The sequence below is a fragment of the Scyliorhinus torazame genome, chromosome 4 (genome assembly GCF_047496885.1).
Source record: "Scyliorhinus torazame isolate Kashiwa2021f chromosome 4, sScyTor2.1, whole genome shotgun sequence".
NCBI lineage: Eukaryota > Metazoa > Chordata > Chondrichthyes > Carcharhiniformes > Scyliorhinidae > Scyliorhinus > Scyliorhinus torazame.
Genome location: NC_092710.1, coordinates 243,881,122 through 243,894,735, shown reverse-complemented (window position 1 = coordinate 243,894,735; position 13,614 = coordinate 243,881,122). Strand labels below are relative to the sequence as shown.

Here is a 13,614-nt window from a genome sequence, read left to right as displayed (position 1 = left end):
GTTGTTCTTAGATCTCAAGAGCCATCACGAGTTCCCACAGTTGCAACTGTCGTTCCAGCCTTTCTTGAATGTTTAACCTCAAAATTTAAAGAAAAAGTGCCCTGGTCATCACCAGGTGTTAGATGTTGTCTGTATAAAGCTTTTCCTGTATGGGCACGACACGTGTGTTATTCAGGGGTTAATAGTTCTCATATTGTGCATCCTTCTCATATCTATTTTCCTCGTGGTTACACGCCTGATTCTGTTGCACTTGAACCCGACCCTAACGTGCTTTTGACTGGTTAATTAGCTAGTTTACAATAACTCAACTATCTCAAATTCCTGAAGCTACTGCAAATATTGTGCCACTTGTAGTTACTTGTAAAGTAAAACACAAAAGATCCATTCTGCATGGGACAGAGTGGGTTAACTAATCTGAATATATCTGACAATTCAAAACTTAAGATTTGTAAGCTCCAATTAAAAATACATCGTCAGCTGTTTTTTAAAAATTACTTTATCAGAATTACAAAGCCAGAGCTCAGAGTGTGGACAGGGGCAAACCCCTAATCCAGCTCCTCGCACGGGTCAATTCTCTGCTGGTTTGAAAAGGGAGTGGAGTAAAAGTTGGATTGCTGCCAAGTTCCCGTTATCAAGTGTCTTAGAAGATGTGTTCTCTTGGAATATAAATCTGCTTTTAATCAGAGTTGTGTGGTTTTTTAAAAAAAAACAGCTTCCACATTGTCTGAAGTTTTAATTTTAAACATTTATTTTAAAATATCAAACACAACTTATTGAATATCTGACTGAACCAACGTTGCGCTGTATCTTGGTTCTCTACCAGGCGTCATTTTGTCACCATCCTTCTTTTGTTTAAACAAGAAATATGATCATGGACGCATTTTATTTACCCATCTGTCCTTTACACTTAATTCTGCAATCTCAGAATTAATACATCTGCGTTGTGTCAGGGAAGTTTTAACCCTGAACTAATGAAACACCGGATTGGTTAAATGTATTTCAACTGTCATATGTATTTCAACTATCCTAACTTCCGATGAACACCATAAAACTAATATTTTCTTATTCTTACATACGTGATTTTGTACCCTGATTAAAATTCCTCGTGTATCAAAATTACCCTGGAAATGTCAATGATAACCTTTGAAAAGAAAAATTTGTTAATTACACTCAAACTATAATCTTTAAATCACAATGTCAGACGACACACACATATCACCACACTCACAAAGGAAACCTAACACTTCAGTGCTTTAACCAAAATAGGTTAGGTAAAAATCCTTCTGGAGCCTATTCTAAAGTTGCAAATTATAAACTCAAGGTTACTTCTCAGAAGATAAATCTTAGCAGAGAGATATTAACATTCACGGACCAAACACACATTCTCACAGGTCGCAAATATCAAAGTTAACTGTTAGCCCTCTCTCATGGCTACAGATTCTCAAAGAGACAGCAATTTCACAATCGCTTAATTAATATACTGAACAAAATCTTCCATTCTCCTTCGTCATAAAACTTTATCTGTGTTATTCCATTTGTCAATTTCCACTGATTGATTTTATAGGCATTAGCTATTCTTAGATGGTTAATGGTTAAATTTTGTACAGAACGTAGGAGGCAGAGAACTTGGAATGATGCCATTTGCGTCTGTTACGTGACCTCAAACATTTATTCTTTCCTTTTATGTTACGCAAATTTCTTTCTTGTTCTTTAAACTGAATTCAATTTTACTGTCGCTATTTAACCAGTGTTTGGAAGAGATATTACTGGGTTTGTTTTTTTGATTCAAATGAATTGAATTACTGCCGAGTTTATCTGGACGGCTTGAAAGGCTTAATCTCAAACTGAAAACCGGTCTCGCAGATTTGAATCTATCTGAAGTTATTCTACACAAGAATCAATTGTTAAGTTTCTAACCTTAATCTTGTATTTACTTTACTCCCCTTTTTTTTGTTTTGGAATATTTTCAGATATTTCTGAACAAAAAGCTGAGTGAGCGTTTCAGCCCCTTTTTTTTTTTTTTTACTGTGCTGCAGTGTGTCTGATTGAAATCCACCCAGCTTCCACTTTTATTAATTGGGTTACAATGTTTCTGGGACATTGTACCTTCCCCTCCTCATTCCTCAATGACCACGAGGTCTGATCTTTTGGATTTTTACTTTTATTTGTTTTTTTCTTTTCCTTTGGACATGTCTAAACTTTTAGTTAATTTAAAATGTCCATTCCCAGGGAGCCTGTTTCTTTCCCCTCTCCTTGAGACATTCCAGGAAAGCTGCATGATATTTTGGGCTACAGTCCTTAGCCATAATTGTAGCAGTTTCCTGTGATTCTTTTGCTGGTTTGCGCAATCTGTACTGCTGCTATCTTTTCTCGCTTTATTGCTTTGCTTAAAATGATTTGGTGTGAATGTGGGAGAGTGAGAGCTCAATTCCTTTAAAATAGCCTGTTTTTCAAACAGTGTGAAGGCTTTATATCTGTAATTTACATTATTAGCGTAACACTGCACGAGGGTGCACTTAATTTCTGTCATTTGTTCTTCTAACTGGTGAACTAAGATGACTCCTGCTTTATTTGTCTTATCTCGCTTCCGTGTATCTCACCATTTTCTCTGTTCTGCAGGGGCTGCGTCGGGATCCCACCCATCTCTGATCATTGTTTTTTTTGTACCAGAGTGTTTTGCTCTTACCCGAACGTCAGACTCATGGATCCCGGGGGACCCCAGAAAAGCGGCCTTGTGCCTCTCTTTTCCATGATGTGTTAACCGTGTCGTCTCTATCACTCGTGTATCCGGTGTGCTAGGCGACTGTGTTCAGAGGCTTTACCTATCATCCACTCACGGAGGGTGGAGGTCCTGGCTTGTCACTGTGTCACGATAGATTTTGCGACCCGTTATTCACTCAATAGTCTGTGCGTCTCAGATTCCCAACTAACTCTGGACGTCACGTGAGAGCTCAATTGCCCCCTTAATTTACGGTCAGCATGGGTCCTCGAGCAGCCAATTAGTACTAAAGAAAATGGTATGGCGGACCAACAAAACAAAACCAAAACATTTTAAAATGAGTCTTTTACTCACTTGGCCTTGATACCAGGTTCGTTGGATGTTGTTTCGCCGTCCGTCCGTCTCGCCGTGTGACTCTAATTTCTGGCGGTCAAAGGTTTGACTACTAGCCTTGTCCACCGGCTCGAGCGGCGTCCAGCTCAGCAACATCCCGCCAGACTGTGCCAAATGTTAGAGGTGAAAATATTCACTCAAAGACCTGAGTATAAGTTAAAAAAGCAGTTTATTATATCAGAATTCTGGGAGAAAACGCCTGAGACTCCACAGCCTATTGACAGCACCTTTTCTCACTTGAGCTAAGGTTCACACGGGTTAATACAGATTCAAGGGGCGGAATTAGTTATATTCTCATTTACATACAATCAATTAACTATATTCGCGTCACACTTCATTACATGCAGTCAATCAATTTTCCTAGGATCCCAGTTATCACATATATAGTTAAAGTGGGTGTTGTCTTACCCGCCCCTAACTTCATACAGATGTCATTCAAAACTAACATAATGATGTCCTGTCTGCAACTGGGATCCTTGATCTTATCAAGGACACATAGCATTTCTTGCTCTGGGAAGCTGTTATCTGCGGCTGTTTAAATACGCCCTAGGTTCTCATGAGGTAGTTTACACAGTTTGTAACTTATTTTTAAAGGAAAGTGGCTAGTTCAGCCATTTTGTGTCTTTAGTATTGCTAAAATAGTTAACAGCCATTTTGTGTCCTTTCTAATATTAACAAGCATTGTGTATACACTATCTATTTCTACAAATTGCCTCTTCTAAACAGGCATCTAAGCCAATGAGTACCTTTTGTCTCATCAGAACTATTCAAAAGTAATATAGGAGCACAAATGTAGTTACAGGGCCACCTATAATTTATATCATAGTCCAGTATCACAAAATGCCCTCCAACACAGTTGATATTATTGTCAGAATTCAAGTAAGTTTGCCACAAAATAAAATCAAGGATCCACAACTAGGGAATTGACTTGAGATGTCAACAATCTTCTTAAATAGAATGTGTACTACATTTAGCTGTAGGATAACCTTACCTCATGTCAATTTTTATATTTTAGTTTGTCCTTTCATCTCCCAAGATAAGATGCTGTGCTGTCACAATGTATCTAACCTGCCCAGTTGAGAAATGACTGCTTTCATTTACGTGGCAGGCAATCAGACCTGTTGGCAAATTAGTCTTATTTTGTGTACATTCCAGCAGCCACAATGGTGCATGATTGACCTTTTCCCATTTCCCTTCCAAGCTTGCAGCCTACTGTACAGTGACAAACTTGATAGGCTCATCTAACCCTGGGGAAGTCGCCTGATTTGGGGTGTGTTGGCCTAATTCTGTTACAATTGGATTTTTTAAAAAACTTCAACAATATCCTCAGGAGAGAGTTATTAAACGTACCATTTGTGCAATGCGGCTATTTAAAATTTTGAAAATTATGCCAGTTCCTTTGTCACATGATGACATTATCAGATGCCACACGAGCATCTGAACTAACAATGGACTTGACAGCCAATGCTGAACCCAGTCACATTCTGGAATGAAATAAAATAGAAATAATGAGGATTTTATGGGTATTGTTTATATGGTTCAGTTTGTATTGCAGCCATTCATTGTGGTTAAATATTTTGAAGTCCGTCAAATATTTTTGATCGATACAACACAGATTAATTAAGCTGTGCAAATCATCCTGAGCACCATGGAATTTCTACGGCATTCAGGATCTAAAATCGTATAAGCTACCACATCATTCTTACAGTACACCAAAGTGATGTGAAACACAGGGCTCGATTATCTGCCCATTCAATTTATGCAATGTGCAGTGTTTTGTTTCCTACCTAATCTAGTTTTAGTAGACTGCACATTTGGTGCCTGCTGTTTTATAAGGTTAGATATAAAATCCTGCATGTCAAGTTGAATAATCACGCGATGTCTCATATGGAGGAAAAAAGCACATTGTTAAGTAATGAAGCCAGAATCATATTTGTACCATTGCACAGTCCTGCCATATCTTTTTAAAGAAATAATCACCATGGCAACTGTTTTAAGTGACATCAGTTGCATGCACTGTGACTTCATGCTAACCTCCAGTTCAAGAATAAGAGGAATAACTGTCCAAAGGTCACCGTGGAAAAATATAAAACTTCTTCTGACAATACAGTAAAGCATTTTAAGCAGAAGTAGAAGACTTGATGAGGCCATCATAATGGTTGTGGTCTAATATCAAATGCATATTCAGTGACAGATTTGGACATATCAGCCTGCCATATTGATGTTGCTTTCTTCATTTAATCTAATTCTTCATGGATCTTGTGCCCTGATGGCTGAGTATCCATTGTAGTTTACAATCAATGCCACCATAACTCTTCAATTTCTTTTAAAAAGACTTCACACAGGATTATGAATTTCTGTGAATTCAGTTTTTATGCAGCTAAAAAAAACCTTACATTTCTATAGCTCCTCATGACCTCAGGGCATCCCAAAGCAGTTCACAGATAATGAAGCACCTTTGAAGTAGAGTCACGATAATGCAGGGAAATATGGTGCCCTATTTTTCCACAACAAGGGCCAACATGATACAAACATGGCCAGATAATATTTTAGTAATACTAATTGAAGGATAAATATTGGCTAAAACACTTGGGAAAACTCACCTACCTTCCTTCAAATAGTGTCACTGGATCTTGTACATCCACCTGAACCGGCATCTGGAGTCTCGGTTTAACATCTCATTCAAAAGATGGCACTTTTGCAAAGGCAGTGATATCTCAGTTCTGCAGTTCCAGCCCAGGTTGAGTGTTCAAGGCCCATGTAGCAGAGTTTGGACCCATGATCAACCTGACTTAGATACAGGAGTGCTACAACTGAGCCAAACTTACACTATGAAAATGGTCGGACGATCATGCACTCAAATGTTTCTTATGCATTTTTGGAGATCGGGAAAGGGTGGGAGGTGTGACAGGAGATATCATCAGTCACCAGAAGCGCAAGTCATCAAATTGCCCCTTAAAAGCCATCCTTTTTTGAATATGTGTGCAGAATTATTTTATGTATTTTTTTTCTTTTCAGTGAAGCAGCTGACCTTGGAAATCATGCAATGTATAATTGAAAATTGTCAGTCATCAAATCCGTCCCAGGTTTGCCCTCATTTGACCTCTGTACTAAGGTATGTATTTTATCAGGTCGACACTAAGTATGCTCTCTAATTTTGCAACGCTCTTTAATTTTGAACTAACTTTGTTCAGAGGTATGGCCATACTGTCCATTATTTAATTATGCAGGAACACAGTCTGGGTGTGAAATGATAAAGCTCATTTGCGACAGGGGGCAGGATTCTCCATTTGGGAGACTGTTCTCCATCGGAGCTGAATTGTACCTGGAAGTGATTCCCAATCCTCAGTCATGCAAACGGATGCATGGCAAGGATTGCGAGGGATTCCCTAGGGAATGCTGCTATTGGGCCACCATTTTGAGCAGGCTGCCTGATAGCAAGGTTCCACGCTCGGCCCCCCGCAACGCAATTCAGCCCCTCCACCCACCCCAGATAAAGAGACCCCCACAGAGACTCCTCTACAGACACCCCTAAATAAAGAGAACCTCCACAGAGACCACCTAATGTAAGAGACCCTCCACAGAGACGCCCCAAATAAAGAGTCCCCCCCCCTCCTCCAGGGGGCAGCACGGTAGCATTGTGGATAGCACAATTGCTTCACAGCACCAGGGTCCCAGGTTCGACTCCGGCTTGGGTCACTGTCTGTGCGGAGTCTGCACATCCTCCCTGTGTGTGCGTGGGTTTCCTCTGGGTGCTTCGGTTTCCTCCCACAGTCCAAAGATGTGCAGGTTAGGTAGATTGGCCATGATAAATTGCCCTTAGTGTCCAAAATTGCCCTTGGGGTGGGGTTACTGGGTTATGGGGATAGGGCGGAGGTGTTGACCTTGGGTAGGGTGCTCTTTCCAAGAGCCGGTGCAAACTGGATGGGCCGAATGGCCTCCTTCTGCACTGTAAATTCTATGATAATCTATGAGAAGAGAGACGCCTATCTGAAAACCCCACAATAGAGAGACATCTGCCTGGAAACCTCCCCCTCCCAGAAGAGAGACACCTGCCTGAAGCCCACCTCTACCCCTCCCTCCCCTCAGAAGAGAAACACCTGTCTGGAAGCCCCCCAGAACAGAGACCTGTCTGGAAGCCCCCCAGAAGAGAGTAACTTTGAAGTAGTCAATTGTGAATCTAACTGCAATGTTTATAAGCATCAAGCTTTGAATGACAGTTCCCGGACTACTTCAAACAGAGTTAAATGCTTTCCATTCATCTCCCTCCTTAGTTGAGTGGTCAGCTGTGAAACTAACAGCGCTTAGCTCACTTTATTTAGGGGACTCCTTTGGGGGGAGGGAGGGTGGTGTCTGGGAGAGGTTCTTCAAGGGTCTCTGGCGATGTGATTGTTGGGGGGGGGCAGGTTTTGCATTGTTGGGGGGGGGGGCGGTGGTCCTCCGATGAACTTTGGGGGCAGTTCCCTTAAAGAGTTACCCTATTGGCCCAATGCGAGGTCCACCGTGTCAAATATACTCTTGTCACAACCAGCACCAATTCTCATCCACATGATTCCCTGCCTGGAGAATATGGTACCCGGCCTGTTAATAGGATGCAAATGAGTCTTAATGATCATTTTGTATCCTTCCGTTCGCGGGGTGCGAACCTCGATCCTGACCCCAGCGGGGGAGGAGGGGGGGTGCAGAGCATCAGAAATGACATTTTTTTACCCCAACACTCGATTCTCCACCACATCAGGAACTCTATGCACGGCAGAGGATGCAACCCAGTGTGTCTTTTGCATTTGCACTTCTACAAACTTTTAGACGACAACTGAACCACTTAATGCGATTAAGTTGGGTGCAAATGGGCTTAAGTAGGGTGCTCTTTCGGTGCAGACTCGATCGGACGAATGGCTTCCTACTGCACTGTTGATTCATATGATTCTATGAAATTATTATTTTAGAGACAGAAAGTAAATGTTCAGATTAAGATCTATACTGCAATTTTAGCTTGATTCAATTAACTACAGAATCCTCAAGCATAAAAGATGCAATAAACTATGCTGGAATTCCTCAGCAGGTCAGACAGCATTTGTGGAAAGAAACAGTTCAGGTCGATAACCTTTCATCAGGGACGGGAGAAATTAGAGATGTAACAGGTTTTGAGAAAAGGGGTGGCTTGGATAAGGACGAAAGGAAGGTCTGTGATAGGGTGGAAGACTGGTGAGATTGAATAACAGAAGAGTTAGTCCTGCAGGTCCATAAGGAATGGTGATGGGGCAAGTAGGAAACACAAAGATGTGCCCAGAGCAGGTGTGCTGCTGTCTGAAACCAAAAATAAAATAAAAAACAAAAGATGCAAAGAAAAGGAGACAAATGAAGAGACAGAATTTACAGTTCAATCTAGAAGGTTGTAAAATGCTTAATCAAACGATGAGGTACTGTTTCTCAAACTTATGTTGAGCTTCGCTGGAACAGTGCAACAGGCCAAGAGCAAAGTAAGGTGAAGAATTAAAATGGCAGGCCACCAGAAGCTCAGGGTCATACTGTCAGACCAAATGGAAGTGGTCACCCAATTTGTGTTTGCTCTCCCAATTAGGAGATCATAATTTGAGCAGCGAATACAGAAGACTAAATTTAAAGAAGTGCAGATAAATCGTTGCTTCACCTGGAATTATTCTGCTTTTCAATAAACGTATGCTACCTTATTCGTACTACTGGAATTGCTAAACACTTTTTTGTTAGCCTTCTGATTCTGTGATGATCAAGTTTTCTCTCACTAGGTCAGCTTTACACTGTGGACTTAACTGCATGACAGACCGACGATATGTTCCTTTGTTCTTTTTCTCTCTGGGTTCTAGGCAGTTGGAAAGCTGTCCTTCTGACTTCTACTCTGCTAAGTATGCCCCAGCGGGCATGATGACGTGACTGTTCCGATGAAAGGTCACAGACCTGAAACATTAACTCTGTTTCGCTCTCCACAGATGCTGCCAAACCTGCTGAGCTCTTCCAGAATTTTTTTTTTCAGATTTTCAGCATCTGTAGTATCTTACGTTTGAACAAGTAAACTAGCGACAGCCTGTGGTTTTTTTTTAAACCTATTCAAAGTCACTTTCTTTTCAAACACAATACTTATCCTTAACTCGTTTCCTGTCAGTTCCATAAACAACAAGTCAAAAATTCCAAATTATACAGTATTGTTTGACTATCCTAATCAGTTATAGACTTAATTAGATTTTCTTATACTTCAAACTAAATTGTTTTGTTAACATTGATAGAAACTGTTGAAATTTGTGCAGACATTTCATCCAGGAGTACATTGGAATCTACGATCACCAGGTGTACAACCTGATGGAGCTGATAGCAGGCCTGAATCGCGACTTGGTTATCGGCCTCATTCCTACGCTAAGTCAGATGCTGAAGGACACTGAACACAAGCGAGGATTGGGCCGTAACAATTCACAAAGGTAAGCCTAGTTCTCAGAATCATCATTTTTAAAAGATGCTGTTGGCAAATAGGATTAGCCTATCACTTCAAAAAGAGTTTGATTTAGCAAACTACATTGCAGTTCCAGAGGTTACTTAGTAATTGTACCATAAGAGTGGATGTGGAAATAATTCAATGTGCAAGATTTTCCAGCCTCTCCCACTGGCAGGATCTTCCCACTGAAGTCAACTTTTCAATGGATCACCACATCTGCCACAGGAAAAGCTGTTATGGCGCAGCCAGAAAGTCTCGCAAATATTTAAGTGTTGTAGTTTCAAAGTTAAAAAAAATTAGTCGTCAGGTCAGGTCAAAATTAGTCACATCAGATTCTATTGATATATATGTGGTTTTTTAAAATTAATAATTTTCTTGTTTTTATATAAATTTCTTTTTTTAAATAAATGTAGAGTACCCAATTCAGTTTTTTCAATTAAGGGGCAATTTAGCATAGCCAATCCACCTACGCTGCACATCTTTGTATTGTGGGGGCGAAACCCACGCAGACACGGGAGAATGTGCAAACTCCACACGGAGAGTGACTCGGGACCGGGATCTAACCCGGGTCCTCGGCGTTGTAAGGCAGCAGTGCTAACCACTGCACCACCGTGCCGTAACCATTAATATATATATATGCATAAGAGTGATAAGGGAATATTCCCGAACATAAATAACTTGCTTTGGGCATCTGTAGATTGGAGACTGAAAACAAAATCCTTGAACTTCAATATGTTCAGCATTGGCTTTCACAAAAACTATTTAAGCCTTTGGTTTTCTCCCACCTGGCACCTTCCTCCTTTACTTTACCTATTTTGTAATAATTTTTCCTTTATAATTTCTAATATATTGTGTGGTCTTTTATATTGATAATGTAGCAACAATACAAGGGCAATGTACATTTTAATTCCTTTGAATAAAAAAAGCATCTAAACCCTTTGCTAAGTCTGGTGATCCTCCTGTTCATCTGGCACGTCTCCAGTTTCTGGATCGTCCGGTCCTGGGCATCTAGCCTCTGCTCCATCCTCTCCACCGTTTCCTTAATTGGGTCCAGACATTCCCGGATGACCTACATCAGCTCCTCTGTTGATGATTGGGCCGAAGCCCCAGGGGTCTGGACACCGGCCATCTTGTCCGCTGCTGCAGCCAACACCCAGCTCGAGCCTGCCTTTTTGTTTCTTCGCTTTCGATTCCTTTGGGCTCTCTGTTCCATAAACCAATATATACAATATATATACACCAGACACTTGTTCACTGCTTCTTCAAGTCCAGCGCTTAAAAACGCAAAAAATGTCGGGGGGGAAAGGTCCGAATGTCTAGCCAGAGCGGGAGCCATCAAATGTGCGACCTACTCCCTCATAGTCGCCACCAGAAATCAACACTTTGCTAAGTCAATAAGTAAATGTGTTGTTCTTATTAGCCAAGGTTTTTTTGTGCCATTCCCTTTAGTATGTATTTGATTAAGTTGAGGAAAGAAATCTGCCTGTATTCCCACTCTGAATATTGTCCAATATTCCCTCTTGGAAATTACACTTGTGGTGGGAGTGGCAAAACCTCTTTCTCAAATATTGTACCTTGAAGTATGTTTTCTCTATTTCTCCACTCAATCCAAGCAAAAGAAAACATTTTATTTTCTTTACCCAGCAAGAACATCTCTCTGGGCAATGTTATATGACCCATCTTGAAGTAGTGAATAGAGGTCTGGATTCTTCTGATGGTCTTGTTGTACTGTGTGTAACACAGTCTGATAGATTCCATTGTAGATCGTGCTTGGTTATTTTTATTTAGCGAATGAAAAATCCCTACGCCAAGCAGTTTCTTCCAGTCCTTCTTCCGTGCAGATATGCCTCTGCTGAGTCTGTGGATGGGAGGGGGGGGCTTGCTTGTTGACAGCTTCAGTAGGAGGCTAATGTGCCAAACGGTGTTGTAGGCAGCTGTGAAGTCGAACACAGCACCTGTCTTGGTCTGGAAGCCACTTTCAATATATGTGGTAAGAGCCAGTACCTGTTCCCCTGTGCTGCGGTCCTTGCAGAAGCCACACTTCAGGCTCCGTAGGGCCTTCTTTAATTCTGCAACCTCAAAGGTGGCAGGGCAGATATTTTCTCTACGTTGCTGATGTGTTGTCTTAGTTCACCCTGGATGTTTCTTTTGGTGTTTTTGTCCAGGGGGGGGGGGGTGCCTTAGCTATGGCAAGCAGGTGGCTGAATACATGGTTGGGAGTAACTGAAGGGCGATTTTGAGTGGGTGACTTTTCGCCTGCTCCAAAGCAACAGATTAGGTTCCAGCACTTCATGCTAGATTATGTGATGTTTAGCACTGCTATGGTTTCTTCCCACTTGGTGACCCGGTGCATGGCATAGAGGGGCTGTGCTGGGCTGTGAAGCTACTGATCAAAAGACACTCACTGTCTTGGCTGGGCATGAGGAATAGCCATATCATGGAGGTAAAGATGGGCACTTCTCCCCAATGGAACCATACTCAATTGACTCCCTACCTCCAGGAAACAAGGGCAGAAAAGAGGATTCTATAAAATTGGTTTATAATACAATAGACAATTAAGTACGGTTACGCACAAAGACTTTCAATATCAGCACGTGCTTTAAAAAAAAGTATGCAACTCGTTCATCTGACACTTGGATCCTAATCAGTACAGACATCTTCCCAGTAAACATGCGGTGGGGGGGGGCGGGGGGGGGGGGGGGGGGGGGGGGACTGCCGTACTAGGAATCTGAAATCAGCAATTTGTTGAAGATGCACAAGAAGTTACTCAGCATATGTAAAGAAAATATGCACCTTAATGCTTTAGCTATCTTCATGAGAAATGAATAAATATACTTCAACCCAATGAGAAGCATTTAAATAAATTGTGTATAAATCTATCATTGGTTAATTAATTAATAAGAGATTGAACAATTCAGGTGTTTTTTCTATTCCTTGACTATAAACAGGAGCCATCACCCATGATCACAAACGCAGAATATGGTTGTGTTTAAAAGCTGCTGTATTATTTTCTCCACAAAAGAAACCAAGCTACATACACCATGATGGTCAGGTTTAGTCACATCCTATCGGAAGAATGTGTTAATGGTATAAAACCAGAATAGAAAATGCTAGATAAACTCAGCAGATTTGGCAGCATTTACGGAGTTTTGTAGAAGGGTCATATGGACTCAAATTTTAACCCCGTCCAAATGACCCTTCTACAGAACTCCACAGATGCTGCCAGACCTGCTGAGTTTATCCAGCAGTTTCTGTTTTTATTTGATATTTCTAGCATCCACAGTATTGTGCTTTTATTTGAATGCATCAATGGTCTCCTGGTTATGCAATCTGATCCTGAAAGTATATTTTCTGAATCTATTACAGAGAGTCCTACAGACGACTGTTGATCCTTCTTGGGGAGGAAGGGCAAGCTGAAATCATTAAGTTGGAAAAAGAATGCGATGATGCATAACAGAAAAGAGATTTATAAAAGCAAACACCAGACTACCTCCTTATTGAACTGGGGAGAAATATTAAAATCATATGTAAAAAATGTATTCAATATAGACAGATTCTTGAATGTATAATATTTTTTTTGTGACAAAGCAACTGAGATAATTTTTAGGTATAAGTTTTGAACGCCAGTTTTATCTGTCTGCTTTATTGCTGAACTTTACTTCATGAAGTTGACGTTAAACATTACTTGACAAATCAAAAACAGACATATGTAAATACACAAATGAGTGACAAATATTGTTAGAAGTTTTTTGCAATTGATTTTGAATTGTTCTCATGGTTATTAGACATAGCATATTAATAAATTCATACGCTGGAAATTAATTTGTCTTGCCTAACTTGAGCTCAGAGCCAACACACCAAATCAAAGGGAACAAATTTGGAATTAAATGTTTGTAGCTGAAGAATTATCTAACTACCCTTTACATAAGTCTCCCCACCCCCCCTCCCCATTTTCTTTAAAAGTATGCCCAGCAATCCAGAATTTTAACAGAAATTAATTACCCTTGGATGTGCCAATTTTGTTATGCTTCCTGTTTCA

The 13,614-nt window shown here is 40.7% G+C and overlaps 1 protein-coding gene across 2 annotated transcripts in view; it reads left to right on the top strand.

The window, feature by feature from the left end:
* mms22l (MMS22-like, DNA repair protein) overlaps window positions 1-13,385 on the top strand; it is a 228,555-nt gene extending 215,170 nt beyond the window's left edge. For both annotated transcript variants that reach the window (XM_072499582.1, XM_072499581.1), the window contains 3 exons: window positions 6,131-6,227; window positions 9,394-9,561; window positions 12,942-13,385. In XM_072499582.1, the coding sequence (XP_072355683.1) occupies window positions 6,131-6,227; window positions 9,394-9,561; window positions 12,942-13,029 (353 nt within the window). In that variant the 3' untranslated portion in view covers window positions 13,030-13,385. The remainder of the gene's footprint in view (window positions 1-6,130; window positions 6,228-9,393; window positions 9,562-12,941) is intronic.
* The last annotated feature ends 229 nt before the right edge of the window (window positions 13,386-13,614 follow it).